General features: G+C 42.3%; 1 protein-coding gene across 1 annotated transcript in view; it reads left to right on the forward strand.

Moving 5' to 3' along the window:
- The window catches only part of LOC126260255 (serine/threonine-protein kinase Genghis Khan), a 325,774-nt gene that overhangs the window by 18,290 nt on the left and 286,366 nt on the right, over positions 1-21,118 (forward strand). Inside the window, exon 3 of the mRNA XM_049957581.1 lies at positions 3,079-3,289. Within this exon, the coding sequence (XP_049813538.1) occupies positions 3,229-3,289 (61 nt within the window). The 5' untranslated portion in view covers positions 3,079-3,228. The remainder of the gene's footprint in view (positions 1-3,078; positions 3,290-21,118) is intronic.

The following is a 21,118-nucleotide window of genomic DNA, read 5'->3' on the forward strand; positions in this document are numbered from 1 at the left end:
CTCAGCTCCCCACAGGCCCAAGAGAACAGAATCCCATAGGGTTCTGTGTTGAGTGTCATTCTCTTCCTCATGCCATCAATGTGCTGTTTGTCACTGATCACCCCTACGTTGTATGTTGACAATTTTTGCATTTGATACAGCTCCAACTTGGTAGCCTCCGCTGAATACCATCTCCAAGATTCCATCTGATGGGCCTCTGTGGAGGGTCTTTTCCATGGTTCCAGTTCTCTCCTACAAAAATCGAGGTTATGCATTTCTGCCATTGTGCCACAGTCCATCCTGATCTAGAACTCTACTTAGGTACCCAGCGCTGGACGTTGTAGCACAGTCCTGTTTCTTGGGCCTTCTTTTTGATAAAAAGCTTACTTGGCTGCCCCATATTTGTCATCTGGAGATTATCTGCATGCAGAAGCGTAACACTCTCTGCTTCCTTGTCCACACTTCATGGAGTTGCATATTGTGCTATCCTTTTCAAGATTTACCGGGCTCTGGTTTCATCCCATCTGGACTATGGTTACCTTGTTTATGGCTAGGTGGCTCCTTCAGCTTTGAAACTGCTAGACTCAGTCCACCAATGTGTGTGTGTGTGTGTGTGTGTGTGTGTGTGTGTGTGTGTGTGTGTGTCCACTGGTGCTGGGTTTTCTTCGCCAAGATCTCAATCTCCCTTCTAGGGACTGTGCTCTCGGTGTTTTCTTGTGCACTTTCCCTTGGATGTTGCCTCGGCCATGGATTAGGACAAGTCTCTTCCAAGGTCCTAAAGTCTTCTTCACCCATCTGTTATGCCCATTTCTTCAAGAGTTCCAGGGAGCTACCATCACACCTACTCCTCTAAGACCATGGACTGGATGGGATATGCTTTTACATCTACTCCCAGTATGGAATGCCATTCACTGTTGGGAACATGTAGTGTGTTTATGGCAGAGTTGACAGCTGCTAGCAGAGCTCTCCATTTTATTAAATAGGCCTCCCTTGACCATGTTTTAATATGTACAGACTCGATGAGTAGTCTGCAGGCTACTGACCGATGCTATTCTTGCCACCCTTTCGTCTCCACTGTTCATGACCTCCTTGCTGACCTTGGTTGTGCTGCCCGGTCAGTTGTCTTTCTCTGGCTTCCAAGTCATTTGGATATCCCAGTGAGTGAACTGACTGAACTTTTGACTAGGGGAGTGCTTAATCACGTAATATTTGCTTTACCTCTGGATTTGCGGGCACACATATCTCTGTTCACACAGGAATGGAACGACATCAGGTGGGCTACTGGCCCATCTTATAAACTCTGCACAATCAAGGAGACTGCTGTAGCATGGTGCTCTTCCTTCCTCTTCTCCTGGAAGGAATCCACAGCCCAATATTGTCTCCACATCAGCTATATCAGGTTATCCCATTGTTTTATTTTGTGTAAAGAACCACCCCAACATTGTGGTTGTGAAGCCTTACAGGCAGTAGCTCATACCTTGGTAGAATGCCCCTCCTCATGTCCCTCCATGCTGAGTATGGACTGCTGGACGTATTGCCTTTAATATTGGCAGATGATTCTCAGCTGATTGACCTGGTTCTTAGTTTTCTTCATGAAAGTGATATTTATTGTCAGTTATAAGGTTTTGATCTAGCTCCCTGGCAGGGCAGGGTGGATATGGATGGGGTACCTTCTGCTGTATTCAAAGTCTGGGGGTTCCCCAATCCTTCCTCCGTGACCTTTTACTGTGTTCTAATCTCTTTTGGGTTTGGTTTGACTTCTTTCTGCTTATCCAGTTTTTAATTATAGGGTGGCACTCTGTTGAGTAATGGATGCTCTTGACGGGTGGGACAGCTGTGGGTGGGATGTTCCTCATTGTGCAGCTCTGCCGGAGGGACGCCCACCTCCGGACTTTCCTTCAGCTTGCTTTTTACTATTAGCAGTACAGAAGATGACCATATGTTTTTAGCCTTCTTGCTTTTACTGTTGTGAATCTTCTGACTAAATCAGAAAATTTTCTTGACGGACATGTCTACTTCGGGATGGACATCCTTGGAGTGAGGGACTTATAACTATTGTTTGGTTCCGTATCAGCTATTTAATGGATGCGAATGTTTGCACTGACTGTTTGACAATTGTGTAATCAAACAGTGGTTGGTCATACCAACTATTGATGTGCAGTTTTATCCTGCTCTTATTCCTCCCCATCCTCAACCCCTATTTCAGTGTGGTGAATACACTACTGCCCCAGTATGCATGACAGTCATCTCTCTCTCTCTCTCTCTCTCTCTCTCTCTCTCTCTCTCTCTCTCTCTCTAGTGTTGCATTCTTGTCTTCTTTTCTTGTGCAAAACTAGTGTTGCTTGCTTTAAATTTTGCAGACCTTATAACATTTTCTCTTCCTGGTTTTTATGATTTCTTTCTTGTGTGTGATGGGAAGAAGAGGGGGGGAGGTGGTGCACACATATGCAGAAGATTTACATTGGGCTATTACTGAAGTGGGGACAATGGTCATACAGTTGCTTTAGTTCCATTTCTGACTTAAAGATGATTTATAAAATTACAAATAGACAGAATGGCTGGCAAGACTTACCTTCAGGAGGCAAAATTCCATGCAGCAAATACACACATTTAAAATTGAAAATACTGTTTGTAGCATTTGGAGATATTAGTTCCATTTAGGAAAGTTAGAAGTGGGAGCAGAACAGACAGATCCACAGGATGAGAGGGGCTCATATGATGATTGTTTCGTCCTCACAGCTGGTGGGTACCTCTCACTCTGAAGTCTGAGTGACCTTCCGCAACCTGACCCACTTTCCTTTCAATGAGAAAGGAACTAATGGCTCGTAAAGATACATTTTATGTGTCCCATTGGCAGTACTAGAACTTTCCCTCCTGGAGATAAGTAATTGCCACTGTCTACTTGTAATTTGATAGTTTTCTCAACTGACTTTTCCTTTCAGTAGAATTATTGATAATTTAATGCAATAGTTCCATCACAGTGGTTTGAATATTGGAGCATTAGTTTTACCTTGCATACACCAGTCTGAGCTGTCAGTTATTTCTCTTTGGCATTTTGTCATAGTAGCATTTTTCATTCTAATTTATTTTTGATCATAGGTGCTGCCATTGGTGATATTTTTATAGGCTGTAAAAGATACCATGGATCCCATTCACAGAAGTGATACCTTCCGAGATGGCAGTCTTAGAATTCTCCGCAGTTTCATAACATGTGTTAATCCACAATCTGTGATGCTGTAATGCCTCCCAATGTCTGAGGCAGTGGCAAAATTGGAGACACGGCAGGACTCCGGGAACTTGTGTTCTCAAGGTAAGTGTACAAAATTTTTCCCCACACTTTTTGTGCGTGCTTGTGCGCGCGCTTGTGCTTGTGCGCGCGCGCGCGCTTGTGCTTGTGCTTGTGCTTGTGCTTGTGCTTGTGCGCGCGCGCTTGTGCTTGTGCGCGCGCGCTTGTGCTTGTGCTTGTGCGCGTATGCACATGTGTACATGTGTCTGCGCGCTTGTGCATGTGGCTGTGTGTGCACACTCATGCGTGGGCGGGCGTGTGCCCCAGTTTCCCAGTTTTATTCAGTCAATCATCCCTTGTAATAAATTGCAGCTTGAGAAATTGTGCATAAAGAAAAATGGAGCTTTTATTCTGAACATAAAATAAATGCTAAACAGAGCCATTTGTAATGATGGAATAGAATAAAGTGCTGTTAAAAATTAAAAGAAGACAAACTAGTGGTGATGTAGAAAACCACGATTTCAGTGAACTGCCAGCTATTAAGATGGACCAAAATGTATGCCTAAATGAATAGGGAATCAGGAAGGGAAGGGGGAGGTGGGGGGTGGGGCTGTGAGAGGGGAAAGGATAAGATATGGTAAACGTATCGAGGGAATGGGGGGGGGGGGGGGATGGGAGGATAAATTTACAAAAATACAAAGGCTTCAAAAATATTGGGGCAATGGCAAAACTGAACATGAAGCCATGGTGATGGGAGGCAAAGGCAGAAAACATTAGGAGCAGATCCAACATTTGTGAAAAAGAAGAGAGCAAACTACCTATTTTGACAATGCTGACATCATGGTATCATAGAAAATTTGGTTTTTAGTGCCCAGTTGATCATTAAGTCTTAAATTTTCCAACCGCTTGAGAAATTAGGTTATCTTGAATTGTTTCAAAACAGTTAATTTTTTCCCTTTAGGGACTACACATAGGATCTGGAGAGACTCAAGTCTTGGTTCACAATGGCCACTAGCTGTAAGAAGTTTCGTGAAAAAAGATTATTCTTTACAGCGCCATTTTTAGTGAGAAGGTGCTCCTAAAACCACAGCTAGATTACAGATGGCCGCTGTTTTGGAGGGAGAGTACTCCTACCACTGTGGCGAAGTGGGATATGAAGGGATTTGAGCATCGGTTCACAATGGCCACTAGCTCTAAAAAGTTTGGCTAAAGAGTTATTTTTATCAACACTGTTTTTAGTGAGAAGGTGCTCCCAAAACCGTATTTTAACCTTCTAACAAAGCTAGCTCTTTTATGAACACACACACTTTGAATTACACTCATGAACAGTTAAATTACGAGTGGCCACTGTGTTGGAGGCAAAGTACTCCTGTCACCATGGTGAATGGAATAGATCAGCATGTCATGTGATTAGGATGCCGTCAGACCTTGTACTGGCCATTGGCATGGAAGTTGAGTGGGTGATGGTTAAGACACATAATGTCAGTGCATTTGGTTGTATCCATATAATGGGGGCCAAGACACATGGAACATCAAAGTTGTGCAGGCACTGGAGCTTACAAATTATACCATGTCAGGGAAACTCACTACTGCCAGAACATTATAAAAAGGGTAGTTGCTACTCATCATATAGCGGAGATGCTGAATTGCAGATAGGCGCAACAAAAGGACTGTCACAAAATAAGCTTTCAGCCAAAAATTCCTTTGTCAAAAATAGATATCTCTCTCTCTCTCTCTCTCTCTCTCTCTCTCTCTCTCTCTCTCTCTCTCACACACAAACAAACCCGCGCGCGTGTGCCCCCGTCACACACACATGACCACAGTCTCTGGCAGCTGAAGCCAGATTACGAGCAGGAGCAGCAGCCAGCTGGAGCACCAGCGCATGATGGGAAAGGCAACTGGGGGGAAAGGAGGTGGCTGGGGCAGGGAGGGGGGGAGAGAGCAGGGTAGGGCTGGGGATGTTGAAGTCCTGCAGGGGAGCATGCAGAGATGAGGTGTAGAGAGTGTAGGGCAGTTAAGTGCAATTAGAAGGTTAGATGGCGAGGGGGTGGGGATGAGGGGTACTGAGAAACGAGAGAAGTGAAAAGAGTGGGTGCATTGGTGGAATAGAGTGGCTGTGTAATACTGGAATGGGAACAGGGAAGGAGCTAAATAGCTGAGGCCAATGACTAACGAAGGTTGAGGCCAGGAGGGTTATGGGAATGTAGGATATATTGCAGGGATATCCTAAATTCTCATAATCCTCCTGGCCTCAACCTTCATTAGTCATTGTCCTCATCCATCTAGCCCCTTCCCTGTTCCCATACCAGCATTAAACAGTCCACTATTCCACCAATGCACCCATTCTTTTTACTTATCTCCTTTTCCGGTACCCCCCGCCTCTCTCCCCCCGCCCTCTGTCTATACTCCTGACTGCACCTAGCTGCCTTAACCTCTCTACACTGCCATGTGACATTTTGCAACTGAAAGTGTGTGGGATAATTGACACCATAATTATGAGAAGGCTTTTTAGAAGATGATTTAGCATTAACTGACCTGTAATTATGTCTTTGAAGCCTACGGATCTTTCTTCTGTTATCATCCTTCTGCTATTAATGGACTTTATGAGTATTTGTTAAATAAAGTACACATCACTGCAGCAATGGATTTTCGATCTCTTCATATTTATTAACACCCAATGTGCTCTTTTTATGATAAGCTTTGAGACATACATGGGCCCCAGTATTTGGTACAGATCAGTAGGCTACCCCAGTTAACAAATAGTTCACCTGTCCCAGAGTATCATATAACTTTCCATACATCTGACATAGGAACAATCCTGTATGAATAGAGGACACGAAGTAACTGAACGGTTCATGATGAACCATAGATTGTGTAAGAGTTCACAGCTAGGTCCTGGCGATTTATACATTCAGACTGTTGGGGACCGAAGGACGAAGACTTCGTGTGTAACACCTATTTGGAACTATGCATCTTACAGGAATAACAAAATGGTAAAATACAAGCTTACTGCATGTTAGATAGTAATATTAAAAAAGAAAATTAAAAATTAAGTGATTTTCTTTAACTAATTGTTGTATATTAGAAAATAGCAAAATTATTGATACTATTTTATGGAAGAGCTGTCCATTGTGAAAGAGGATTCCCAGAGCTAAAAGATTTGAGGAAGTGATGTTTTCTAATTGCAGTAATTATGAGAATAACAAAAATGGAAATTCCAGGATTGAAATTACAAGACTAATTAGTTATTTTAGTGAAAATATGCATTTTTGGAAACAGAAAAATCAAGTCTACAGAACCTTGTACCGAATTTTGTAATTAATTACATTTTAGGACTGAAACATTCTATAACATGAAAATATTGAATACAAATAACTTTTGAAATATAGAGTTTTTGGGAAAAGTAAAACATTTTTGAAAAGAGAAGAATGAGGGCTTTTAAATGAACTATAACAATCAAGAAACAAATGATGAATATTTTGCATTCACACGGTTTGCATGTATAGCAAATCAGAAATAATACTTTAAATAAAATGATTCCAAATGAAGTAACTGTACTATTGTTATCATTAATTGGAAATTTACACAGTGGATATTGAAATTTTATGAAATGTTGCTTGAATAGGAAATTGGATATTTCATGCAATTATTGTATATGTTTTATTAACAAAACGGATTAGAAAATGCCAAAATACTGAATTTCTTTTTCCAAAACTGTTTTACAGAGGAAGATTGAACTGCAGTTCCTCCTTTAAATAGTCACATGAATGACAAAAATGACAGATATCGAAATAAGTGACCATGGGGTAGAAAAGCAACTGAAATTGCTAAGCGAGGAAAGGACACTGGACCTGACAGGATACCAATTCGATTCTACTGCACAGAGTATGCGAAAAGACTTGCCCCTCTTCTAGTAGCAGTGTATCACAGGTCTCTAGAGGAGTGAAGTGTTCCTAATGATTGGGAAAAAAAGCACATGCCATTCCTGTCTTCAAGGAGGGTTAGCAAACAGATGCACTGAACTGTAGGCTTACATCTTCGGCATCAGTCTGTTGTAGAATTTTGGATTATGTTTTACACTCACATATTATAACATTTATGGAGACTGGAAATCACCTCTGGAGGAATCAACATAGGTTCCTAAAACAATGATCATGTGAAGCCTAGCTCACAGTATTTGTCCAGGAGCCCCAGGAATAAGTGGGTACAGGTGCCCAGGTTGATGCTGTGTTCCTTGACTTCCAGAAGGCATTCAGTACAGTTCTGCACTGCCATCTAATGAACAAAATACAAGAATACAGAATATAAGGCCAACTGTGTGATTGGATTAAAGTGTTTCAAGCATACAGAACACAGAATGCCATTCTGAAGGGAGAGTATTCTTCAGATGCTAAAGCAGTTTTGGACATGCCCTAAGATAGTGTTATAGGACCATTACTTTTTCATAATATATGTAAATGACCTAGTAGATCACGTGGGAATATCCATAGGATTTTTGCAGGTGTTGCTGTTGTAGACAGAGAAGTTTCTGCACAAGAGGATTGTAGAAAAATGCAGAAGACTTACGAAGGACTGACACTCAGTGCAAGGAGTGGAAGTGGACTCTCAATGTAAACAAAAGTAGTGTATTGGGTCATTCCATGCCAAAGGGACCAATATTAAAAAGTATCCCCACTTGACCATCTCCAAATCTAATGAAATTTGGTGTAAAGGGTCTATATGGTGTTTGATGGTTATATATCAAATTTCAGTCCAGTATCTTCAGTGGTTGAATTTTAGGGGCTTTTAAAGAGAGGTTACTCACTTTCACATCATGTACGAAGGTGCAAGTTTGCTAGGCTTTTTTAAAAGTTCTAGCAAACATTTGGGTCGTTTGCTTTAATATACATAGACAACTTTTTGTGCTGAATGACACCATGCCAAAAATTAGGGAATTGCCCACACCTAAATATAGATACAGTTCTCTAAAGTAGCTAAAAAATTCATCACGCTATACTGAGAGCTAAGGTTTAACCGACTACTGCTGCTTTTCAAATTAACCAATCACACAAAACTTCAGCGGATTATTCCTACCTATGATGTCTATATATGGATCAAATGCAATTAACATTGGATGCCTGGATGAAACAATATGCATCTGCAAAGCTGGCCAAAACTTTCTAATAGCAAATTTTAGGGTATTTTTGGGGGCAATATCTCAACTGTGTTTAGTTCAATCCATTTTTTCCCCAAGCAACAGCTGGAAAGAGGATGATTTAAGCTTTCAAAGTTATATTGTTTAATTCCTGGATCTTGTATTTTGATGGGTAAAAATATTCATCAAATGTAGGAAAAATGGATTATCAGTAAATACAAAAATTAATACAGTTTGAACTTGTAAATCAAAATATGGGTAATTGTAGTGTAACTTAAAGGTATAAGATTTGCCTGTGGATTGGGGAATGTAACTGTGCTAATAAAGAGTTTACATTATTTTGCGGTATAGAATATAAAATGCTTACAAAATGCTCTTAAGATTATAAAATCTAGATCATAATGGAATGCTATGATGCTTAGAATGTTTCAACCCTACAATGCATGGTGGTTCATATATGCATTGTCACTCAGTTTTCATCAGCATTATAAAGCAGCAATAGAAGGCTCCGCCCTAGCACAGTTATACATTACTGAATCACCAGTTTCATCTGTTGCTCTCATTATTGGCAATTTTCCCAGTGACAGTCTTCTGTGAGGTGTTATCTTTGATGTTGAGATTGTACAATCTTAGTGTTGAGAACTGAGTGTTGGAATAACCAATAATCATTGTTGTATAGTAGAAGGTAAGCACTAAAATAACATATTTTGATAACCTAATTTGTATATTTTATGTACAAACAAGACTGAATCAGTTACAAGTAAATTACAAAAACTGTGAGATTTTAAGCGAATGTTTCATATGCATCATCATGTATAACAGGATCTTACAACCAGAATATTCATGAGCTTTCAAAATTGATTTTTATAGGTTAATAAACTATTGTATAAAATGAACCAAGAGACTCTTGCACCTTGCTACTTTGGCGGATCAGATGGAGCTGATTGTCATAAGTAATCACCATTCTGTTAGGCGAAAGTCAACTACAACCAGTTAATGAAATGTCACCAAAGGACAAGGAGCTACTGTGATGTAGGTCTGGGTTGATTTTGCTGAAGATGCTCAAATTTGTTCAAACCATAATGCCTTTTTGATGACAAAATTTCAGTTCCTGCAGAAGACATGCTGTGGCCTATTTGGTAAAGAAAAACACGTAACCAAGAAGGCTTTAACACCAGTAACCACTGCACTGTCTGGTAGGTTGAAGTTACTGATTAATGAAGCTTTTAAAACAGATCAGAAAATTTGTACCAGATGTAGGCATTAAGTGGCCCAAAAAGAATTGCCCCACCAGGATAAGCAAGAATCACCATATCCTGAAGACATGGCTATTGTTGATGCTTGCTTTACTGCCACCATTAAAGCTTCAATGGATCAGCAAAAGGGATCATTGGGATACAAAAAGTGCAAAGTTCTGAAAGCCCAAGGCAGCATTACTAAGGTAATTGCTGCTGGTGTGAGCCAAGTAGATATTGCTCAAACACAAACAGAAGAGTGCCAAAAATATAAAAAAATTGACATCTCAATTAAAGAACTTAAAATTAAGCTTCACACTTCAAGCAAATGCAGAAAGTTCAAATTTTGACTGTGGCCCCAAATAGCTGGACTATTGAAAAAACAGGTAAAGAATTTGCTGTTTCAACTACAATGGTGAAGAAGGCTAGGAAACTAAAGATGAAAGATGGGATTTTGGCAACACCTGAAAACTGAAAAGGGATAAAGCTCAGTGATGAAGTAAACAAAATGTCCTCACTTTTTTGAAGATTTTTCTCATTTATGCCTAGGCACAAAGGATTGTGTTGCAGTAAGAATAAATGATGAAAAGATTCACAAGCAGAAACACCTGCTCCTCTTTAACCTGAAAGAAATGTATATTGTTTATTGCAAATAATATGGAAATGAAATGAGCTTCTCAAAATTTTTTGGGCTCAGGTCAAAATGGTGTACTACAATTGGTGCGTGTGGATCACATTAAGTGTGTGTATGTGCAATTCATCAAAATGCCAAATTAATGGTGGTTTCAACAACATCCATCCAAAATGATTACTTGGACTTGATGAAAAAAACTGTATGCAGTTTGGAATGAAAAGATTGTATACTGCAACACTGTGAGCAGTGTCCAGAAAAAAATGCAGCCAGAGGCTTTTCTTGAAGATACATTTAAAGACTATGACCACTGATGAAACTGAAATAAAAGCAATTGATCCATACTGATAGAAACACATTGGAGAATTGTCAGAGAACTGTTGTAGATTTCATGCAGGCATGCATTTCGTAAATTACTAGTGTAAGCAGTCGTCCCTTTGTTTATACCTTAAGCAGCTAAAAGAAAATCTTGCAGAGAATGAATTAATTATATTGATGGATTTTGCTGAGAATTATTCATTTGTTGTTCAAGGTGCTGTGCAAGGATTTTATTGGGAGAATAATCGGGCCATATTACGTATATTTGCTGTCTATTTTGGTGGCAGAGAATGTCAAGAACATTAGCATTTGTGTGATCAGTGACACTCTCTGACAAAATACCATTGCTGTCCATGCCTTTCAAATAATTTTAATAGCACATTTTAAAGACAAAGATTGAAGACATTAAGAACATTTTTTACTTTGGTCATGGTTCAGCTGCTCAGTATAAGAATCTCAAAAATTTCTACAATGTATGTCTGCACGAAAATAATTTTAGCATCACTTGCTGAATGGAATTTTTTTTTTTTTTTGAACAAACTGCAATAAATTGCCTTGTGATGGCGTTGGGGAACAGCAAAAAGACTAATAGCCCACGCTAGTCTGCAGAGACCCCTAGATAACCAAATATTGACTCCATACGATTTGTCATAATTCTGTGATGATAGAATTCCAGGCATTAAGTTTTTTAAGTACCAAAAGAAGAAACTGAAAACATTCGGCCTTATCAAGACATAAGGTTTGCCAGCAGACATACAATTTCTGAAATAAGAGAAAAATCATCAGTTTAAGCCAATAAATTGTAATCAGCTCATAGTAAACAAGAGTTTCCAGTGATGCTATAGCATTCATAGTTAATGCCTTCGAAGCACATGAAGAAATTCCAGCAATCACAATTGCAAGTTTATAACCAGGACAATATGTCACATGTGTGTATGACAATTTTTGGTGGATTTCACATGAACAAGATGTCCTCATTAGCTTTATGCACCCACATGCTTCTGCTCGTTCCTTCTACTGGCCAACTGCTAAAGACACATGCTGGATTCCTGAGCAACATATTTTCATGACTTCAGAAGTACTATCAACATCATCACCATTATCATCAGGAAGACACTAAGTTATCCACAATCAGTTCTGATATTTTATATTTTTGTTTTCCAAATTTGCTGTGTTGTGTATTGTACTTGTTTTTATGGTATGTGCTAAGTTAATGTTTGAAACTGATTGATATACTTGAATAAAATAAATTAATTATGGAACTTAATGAGGAAAATATTTCACTTTTCAATCTTCTGGAAGTACTAAAATAATAACTTTTGAAATGTATTCTTACCCATCAAAATGCGAGATCCAGAAATTAAACATATAGCTTTGGAAGCTTAAAGTGTGCTCTTTTCAGCTATGGCAAGAGAAAAGGATTGAACAAGACACAGTTGCTCCCCAAAAATACTCAAAAATTTGCACACAGAAAATTTAGGCTAACTTTTCAGATGCATATCTTTTCATCTAGGCATCCAATGTTAATTAAATTTTGATCCATGTATGGATATCATAGATAGGATAACCCTCTAAAGTTTTGGTGTGGTTGGTTCATATGAAAAGTAGCAGTGGTCGGTCAAACCTTGGCTCTCATAATATCACAATGAATTTTGTAACCACTTTAGAGGCTTGTATCTATATTGAGGTATGGCTAAAACCCTAATTTTTGCCATGGTGTGATTCAGCATAAAAAGTTTTCTATGTGTATTAAATCAAACAACAAAAGCTTTGCTAGAACTTTTAAAAAAACCTAGCAAACTTGGCACATTTTCATTTTTGTATGTGATGCAAACGTGAGTAGACTCTCTTTACAAGCCCCTAAAAATTCAACCACTGAAGGTACTGAAGTGAAATAAGGTGTGTAACCATCAAAGACCATATAGAACGATCACACCAAATTTGATTACATTTGGAGATGGTAGAGCCAGGACCCCTGGTCCCCTTGACATGGAATGACCCTATTCCAAATACATAGACAGACATGCCCTATGTCATATAATTACATAGTTGCAGAACAATCACTGGAAGCAATTATTTCCATAAAATGTCTATGAGTAGGTGTATGGAGTGATTTAAAATGGAACGAAGACACACAACTAATTGTAGATAAGCCAGATGTCAGACTTAGATTCTTCAGAAGGATCCTCAGAAGCCGGCCGGAATGGCCGAGCGGTTCTAGGCGCTACAGTCTGGAACCGCGCGACCGCTACGGTCGCAGGTTCGAATCCTGCCTCGGGCATGGATGTGTGTGATGTCCCTAGGTTAGTTAGGTTTAAGTAGTTCTAAGTTCTAGGGGACTGATGACCACAGCAGTTAAGTCCCATAGTTCTCAGAGCCAATCCTCAGAAAATGTAGGCCACCCAGAAAGGAGGTAGCTTACAAGGCCTTCATTCCACCAGTACTTGCGTATTGCTCTTAAGAATGGGATCAATATTAGATAATATTCTTAGAGGAAATGGAGAAGATCCAAAGATGAGCAGTGTGTTTTGTTACAGATTCATTTTGTAAGCACGAAAGTGTCACAGAGATACTTGGCCAAGTCTTTTGGCAGACATTTCAAGTGAGGCATTCTGCATTGCAGTGTGGTCTGTTGTTAAAGTTCCAGGAGTGTATGTTCCTGGAGGAGTCCAGCAGTATATTGCTTTCTCCTACATATATCTCACAAAAAATACCATAAAGATAAAATTAGACAGATTCGAGCTCACATGGAGAAGTAGATTTAGAAGTAAAATAAACAATGGAAAATCCGGGTTGGAACAATGATAATATTATGAAAAGGGTAGATTGCTGCTCACCATGTAGCGTAGATGTCGAGTCGCAGACAGGCACAACAAAAATACTGCTAAATGAGTAATCTTTTGGCCAGAACTTGTACTTGTTTTTTTCTTCCTTCTCATCTTTTTATAATTTGGAATCTTTGTCAGTGTGACTTCAATTATTTTTATTGATCTGTTGTAATTTTTAAATATTTAAAGACATTGATCTGTTGCTTGAGAAACGAAAGATGTTATAATCTGTGTATATTTGTTGTCTTATGTTACAAGATGTACAGTTTTTTGATGATAATCAGCATACAAACATACAAGACAATAATTTTTCTTCCACCATAATAATGCAGATAAATATTTAAATGAAAGAATATTTTATAAATAAAGCAAAATTCAACCATGCTACGTAATACCGTATTGGACTGATAAGTATTATAAATTTCTATGAAAGAATGGAACACCTTTGCTGCACCTTGAAGGTTGGTAAACCTATTTATTCCAGGAATTGTATAAAGAATTTCAACACTACAACATACATTTTGTTATTGACAACTGCCTGAGCTGGTCAGTGTGCCGACTGCAATTGAAAATGGAGAAAACAGACTTTCGTGCTGTTGTTAAACATTTTCATTTGAAGTGTAGGACTACAGCACAAATCAAAACATATTTGGATGGAGTTCAGGCAGGCACTTCACCGGCATTGAAGATCATTTACTTTTAGAGTAATGAATTTAAATGTGCTTGGACAAACACAGAAGTTGAAGCACACACTGGTCAGTTAGTTACGTCACCATAGAGGGAACCATTGACAAAATTTGTCATATGATAATGTAAGACCAGACTCATCTCAGCTGACTGACTGCATAATATCCTGCACTGAGAATTGGCAATTTGGAAGGCATGTGTAATTTGGCCCAACATTTCAGCACCATGTCTGGTAATATTTAATCACAACATGCAAAACTTTTTGCATTGATCTCTGCTGTTGATGAAATTTGTGACTGATGGTGAAACCTAGATCCATCATTACATGTCAAAGTCAAAATGGCAGTTGAAACAATGGACAAAGTACCAAGTCTGGTGAAAGTGTGCGGAAGAAGGCAAAGAACAATTTTTCAGCTGGTAAGGTGATGGCCACAGTAATTCTCATAGCTTACTTAGAAAAAGCCAGAACTCTAGCTGGACTGTACTATGCTTCACTGTTGGATAGTATGAAATTTGCGTTGGCTGAAAAAAGACCAAGGTTGGCATGCAAAAAAGTGCTTTTTCACCGGGATAATGGATGTTCCCACACATTGGGGATAACAATTGTGAAAATGTAGAAATTGGGCTTTGAATTCATTCCTCGTCCACTGTTTTCACCACTTAGCTCCAACTGGCTTCTTCCAGTTCCCTAGCTTAAACTTTGGCTTGCTGGGAAGAAATTTTCATCAAATGAGGAAGTGATATTTGAGTCAAATAGTATTTTGCAGAGTTTGACAGAACCTATTTGTCTGATTGTGTGAAACAGATGGAGATTGCTGGACCAAGAGTATATCCCTCAAAGGAGACTGTTGAGAGGTAAGGTGACTTAGGTACGAAACAAAATTTTTTCCTGCTATTTTTTTGACACACATATCAAACCATGCTCATATTGAGGCAAGGCAGAAAAGAAAAACACATCAAGGAAGGGAAGTCAGCCATTCTTCTCCACCTTGATTGTGAAATGAATATTTGGATGGATTAAATTCAGGTATTCTAAAAAATTGTTCAAATTCTCACAGTCTACATATCTGAAAAAATATGCATGTTTCAAAGCTGCTGACTCTGAGGCACATTCCTCAAAGTCTTCCATAAACTAATCTACAGTAATAGGTGCTAATCAGTGCAGCGATGCTCCGTCAGGATGTGGGCACAACCATGACGAGTCAGCTGCTCTCAACCAACATCCATCACAAACAACTACTGTCCTTCGTGGCCCACCATGAGATCCAGCTGCAGTCCTGCAGTAAGTACATTGCGGAAGGAAATTGTGGCGGGTTTCGGTAGTCCATGGCATGTGACTTGGGGTGCAACGAATGCAGGAGACTCTGCTGCTGGCACCCAAGCAAACTTTTTGCCAGACTGCAACTGTTGACTGGCATTGCCTGGTACATAGGCAGAAAACTCGACAATGCATTATCGAGGCAGATACAGACACGGACTACTTCATCTTGATCTTGAATGTACACACAAAGCACTTCACCTCTGAGTTAGAAGCCAGGTGAAATGGGGTGGTAGTCAGATGCTGATTACCATTGCAGAGCCGACTGCTACAACCAATGAGAAATCCTGTCTGGCAGCTTGGAATGAGGGCCAAATACGGAAAGCAGTGGCTTGTGGTCAATGATGAGGAGAATCCTCGCCCTATATGCCCCCAGGGGCTCAGCATTCATTTGCTGAGTACGGGCTTGGCGACCCCGGGGTCCTGAGCTGGGGACTGGTCAGCGCCGCCAGTCTCCTGTCACCGTAACCCCCGGACATGCTTCAGCGACCACCGTATGGCGCGGCGGTGGAATGTTGTGTGCTGCGGGGAATGGTAATCTTGGCTTGACCGCCTGGATTGTGAGGAAGGACAACCTCTATAAAAACCCCTCAATCTTCTGGTGTGCTCCGCGCCTATGAGATGCATGACTGTTGGGGTGGAACAGTCGCAAGCGGGCAACCTCTGGGGCACCTGCCGCACCCCAGTTGTATAAGGCTTACTCAGGCACACGGGGCTCTGTCTGAGCGGACCTTTAGTTCCCTAGCTGCTCGTGGGACGCACATGGCAACCACGTATTTCCCTTCACCAACTTCGCAATCAGTCAAGCGCATGAGGGAGGCTAGTCCTCCAGATATGCAGATAGAAAAGAGTAACAGGGCTCATGGAGTCATAAATGAGAATGTCTTCATCGTGATTAAGAGGAAGGAGGGCTCATTTGAAAAAGTGTCCTTTTAGAAGGACTCGCAGGTACACTGAAATCTATCAAACGCCTGAGGAATGGTACCCTGTTAGTTGAGACTACTAGGGCAAAGCAAGTGGAGCTGCTTCAAAAGTCAACCAAGTTAGGCGAGTATGATATTACTGTCGAGTTGCACAATTCCCTCAACTCCAGTAAAGGCGTTGTCACCTGCCGTGATTTAATGGATATCGATGTCGACGAGCTGAAGCAAGAATGGGCAACACAGGGGATTGTAGACGTGGAACAAAGGACACGTAGGAATAATGGAGTTATTGAGAAATCTGCCACCTTCATTGTGACTTTCAATTCGCCTGTCTTACCTGAATACGTTCTGGCTGGTTTCCTCCGACTTAGGGTTCGGCCTTATATACCTAACCCTATGCGATGTTTCAAATGTCAGCGATTTGGCCATACGACACTGAGTTGTGGGGGTGAACCAACCTGTGGTATATGTGGCAAGGCAGCTCATGAAGCTGGGACCAACTGCACATCTCCAGCGCTGTGTATCAACTGCTCTGGGAGCCATCCCGTCTGGAGCAGAGACTGCCCCGTCTTTGCGGAAGAACGAAAAATTCAGGAGATCAAGGTGACAAAGAGGCTACCTTATGTGGAAGCCAAAAAAGAGTATAGGGCTACAAAACCCCCTGTCTTTGCCACATCCTATGCCTCCTTGGTGCACAACCGTGCGTCGCAAGTAGACGCTTCGACGCAGACCATGTCCAGCGTAGCAGTATCCTCCACCAATACCTGTACCTGCGTTTGTACCTGCCAGAGCACTCCCAATAACGATATAGCTATTCAGGCTGCTCCGCCTGCACCAACCGCTATTGCAGAGAAAGCTACAGTGAAGCCTTTGAAGGCCCTCCAGAAACAGAGTGCCTCTCCACTTCCCCCACCCCCGACTTCCACAAAGAAAACGGGACCAGGGAAAGGGGCACGGCGTTTGACGTCAAACCTGCCAAAGGCACCATCGGATGTCGTCATGGCATCCCTGACTGATGAGGAGGAAAACGTCATGGATTTTGGATACCTCTTCCCCAGAACCTGGCAGCCCCTCTGCTGCCACTCGCTCTACAAGTGCCTCACCAGCACGGCGCAAAGACGGGGAAATCTAAACCGAAACGCTGATATGGCTCCCATACTTCAGTGGAATCTGAATGGAGTCAGACCTCGCTTTGCAGAATTGCGGCTGTTAGTACAGGAAAACCCCTTTTGCATCTCTTTGCAAGAGTCACATTTTAAAGAGACTGACACGCCTGTACTTACAGGATATCACATGTACAGGAAAGACGACCTGACTGGTAATAGGGCTCAGGGTGGGGTGGCAGTGTTCATTAAGGACACATTCCACTCCTCACCTGTGACCTTAACCACAACGCTAGAAGCGGTTGCAGCTCGGATCCTGGCCCAGGTTAATGTCACAGTGTGCTCCTTGTATTTACCACCCGCTGAGCTCATTGACAGTGAAGCCCTCGCACGGCTCATTGATCAGCTACCCCATCCCTTTCTCATTTTAGGAGACTTTAATGCTCATAATGCATTATGGGGTTCCAACAAAACCTGCCCCAGAGGCCAGATGATTGAGCAGTTGATCAGGACTTCCGACATCATACTGCTGAACACAGGTCAGGCCACGCATTTTAGCACCGCTTCAGGTTCGTCTTCTGCCATAGACCTCTCTATTTGTTTGCCTTTGCTTGCGGACATTGCTCAGTGGGTCGTAGACGACGACCTTCATGGCAGCGACCATTATCCTATCTGGCTCCATCTGCCAGTTGAAATGGGTCGTGTCGCACAGCCACCGAAATGGTTGTTCCGGAAGGGAAACTGGACGCTCTACCGGCAGTTGGCTGTTTTTGAACGGTGTGAAGGCGTCCAGGATTGTGTGGATCACATTACAGCGGTGATGCACCATGCCGCTGATGTATCCATACCAAAGTCAAAGGGAACACCTGTGAGGCAGCCTGTCCCTTGGTGGAATGACGACCGTCGTACCGCCATCAGAGACAGGCGGGCGGCTTTGAGAAGATTCCGTCGGTGCCCCACTGCTGTGCATCTGACAACTTTCCGAATAGCACGGGCGCGGGCGAGAAAAATCGTTAGGGAGAGTAAACGGAGGTCTTGGCGTGAGTTCCTGAACTCCATCAATAGGTCCACATCTTCAAGCAAAGTATGGGAAGCCATTAGGAGGATCTCAAGGCGATACTCTCGACCGCCACTAGCAGCTATATGTGAGCGGGGGTGTCTCCTAACATCTCCAAGAGACATCGCCCGGGCGTTGGCAGAATATTTTCAAACTATTACGGCCGATTCTAGCCAGGACCCAGAATTTCTGCGCTATCGGGGTACACAGGAGAGGGCTGGTATTGATTTCCGTTCAAAGAACGCTGAGGAATACAACCAGCCTTTCTCTTTGTGGGAGTTGGACTCTGCACTGTCCGTATCTCGGGATACCACACCTGGTCCAGACCTGATATCGTATAGCATGCTGCAGCAGTTGGATCTGCGGTCAAAGGAAGTCCTCCTTCAACTTTTTAATGAAATTTGGAAGACAGGCGACTTTCCTAGTTCGTGGAAAGAATCGATTTTAATTCCCCTTTTAAAACCAGGGAAGGATCGGACCGAACCCAGTAGCTACCGTAGCATTAGTCTCACGAGCTGCGTCGGAAAGACATTTGAGCGTATGGTCAATAGGCGCCTGGTGTGGGTTCTCGAATCCAGATCCTTACTTACCCGCTGCCAGTGTGGGTTCAGGAGGTATCATTCCACCCTGTATAACCTGATCCTACTCGAAACAGCGATACAAGACGCTTTCCTACGTAAGCAACACCTTATCGGGGTTTTCTTCGACCTGGAGAAGGCGTACGATACTACCTGGAGGCATACCATTTTGCGGCAGCTTTATGAGTGGGGTTTCCGTGGGCGTTTACCCACACTCATCAGATCCTTTCTGTCGGACAGGTATTTTAAGTATAAGGTTGGGAATGTCCTGTCTGACCATTTTAAGCAGGAGAATGGTGTCCCTCAAGGAAGTGTCCTCAGTGTGACAGCTTTCGCAATTGCCATCAATAGTATTGCGTCCACAGTACGACGGCCCGTGCAGTGCTCCTTGTTTGTGGGCGATTTCTCCATTTTCTGTGCGTCTTCCTCCCTCACAGCTGCTACACGCCAATTACAGCTGACACTCGTGCGATTGGAGGAATGGTCTAAGACCACGGGCTTTAAATTCTCTTTGGAGAAGACCGTTTGTGCAGATTTTAACCGTTCCCGTTCTCTTTTTAATCTCCCTGTTTTAAAACTAGGAGACACTGTTCTCCCCTTTATGGAAAAAGTGAAATATCTCGGGCTTATTTTTGATGAGAAGCTCACATGGTTGCCACACTTAAAGGATCTAAAAGTCCGCTGTTTCAAGGCTTTAAACGTCTTAAATGCGTCAGTCATAGATCCTGGGGCGCTGACAGGACACGTCTGCTCCAACTTTATAAGGCCTTTGTGCGACCTCGACTGGAATACGGATGTCAAGCTTATGGCTCTGCAAGACCTTCCTACCTCAAAATGTTGGATGTGATTCACCATGAGGGTATTAGGCTTTCAACGGGGGCTTATCGCACGAGTCCAGTTGCTAGTCTGTGTGTCGAGGCGGGAGAGCCTCTGCTGTCCATTTGGCGTCTTCTCCTCGTAGTACGGCATGCGTACAGGGCCAAGTCCACTCCTCTTTCATTGGCGTCCAACACTTTTTCCCAGCCGGCACTGGCACGTCTCTTCCGCCACCGTCCGGCGGCAACAAAGCCGTTTGGCATCCGTGCAAAGGAGAGTCTCGAGTCAGTACACCTGGAGGGCATTAAGGTACTCCACCAGGGATGGAGTAGGGGATCTCCCTGGCGACTACAAAGGCCAAGATTACTTCTTGATCTGGCTGCTTACAGGAAGCATTGTACCCCGGACCACCTTTTCAAAATTAAACTTACTGAGATTTTAGAACGTCATTCTGATTTTATTACTGTTTACACGGATGGGTCTAAACAAGGGGATTTTATGGGCTGCTCTGCTGTGTTTCCCGATACTGTCCATCGGATAGGGCTCCCAGAGCAGTTCTCAGTTTACTATGCAGAACTGTTTGTCATTCTGCAAGCATTAGAGCATATGCGCCGACATCGTGGCCCGAAATTCATTATCTGCTCCGATTCCCAAAGTGCTCTACACGCTCTTGAACAGATGTACCCAGCAGATCGGATGGTGCAAGAGGTGCAGGACGCACTCCTGCTCTTGCAACAGCAGGGTAAGGATGTAATTTTCTGCTGGGTCCCAGGACACATAGGGATTCCTGGAAATGAACTTGCAGATGCGGCTGCCAAGGAGGCTTGCTCCATCCCACCTCCTGCTCGCTGTTCTGTCCCCCTGCAGGCCATTACGTCTTTCGTGACTCGGAAGGTCATGCGTTGGTGGGAGGCTCAGTGGCTGGATGTGAGGGATAATAAGTTGCGGGCGGTGAAGGATTCTGTCCGACTGTGGCTCACCTCCTTCCGACAACGACGTGCTGAGGAAGTAGCCCTTACACGGCTTAGAATAGGACATTGTCCTTTGACACATGGTTTTCTGTTACATCGTGAGGAGCCACCAACATGTCAGACATGTGGGACACAGCTGTCGATATGACATATTTTAACTGAGTGTGTTTTATATGCGGGTTTGAGGGAAGATTTCAGTTTCCCACCAGACCTACCCTCTCTTTTAACTAATAATGAGGCGAGTGTCGCTAGAGTTTTACGTTTTTGTGTGATGTCTGGCCTTCTTCCCAAAATATTGGGATTGAAGTCTTAAT

The sequence above is a fragment of the Schistocerca nitens genome, chromosome 5 (assembly GCF_023898315.1).
Source record: "Schistocerca nitens isolate TAMUIC-IGC-003100 chromosome 5, iqSchNite1.1, whole genome shotgun sequence".
Lineage (NCBI taxonomy): Eukaryota > Metazoa > Arthropoda > Insecta > Orthoptera > Acrididae > Schistocerca > Schistocerca nitens.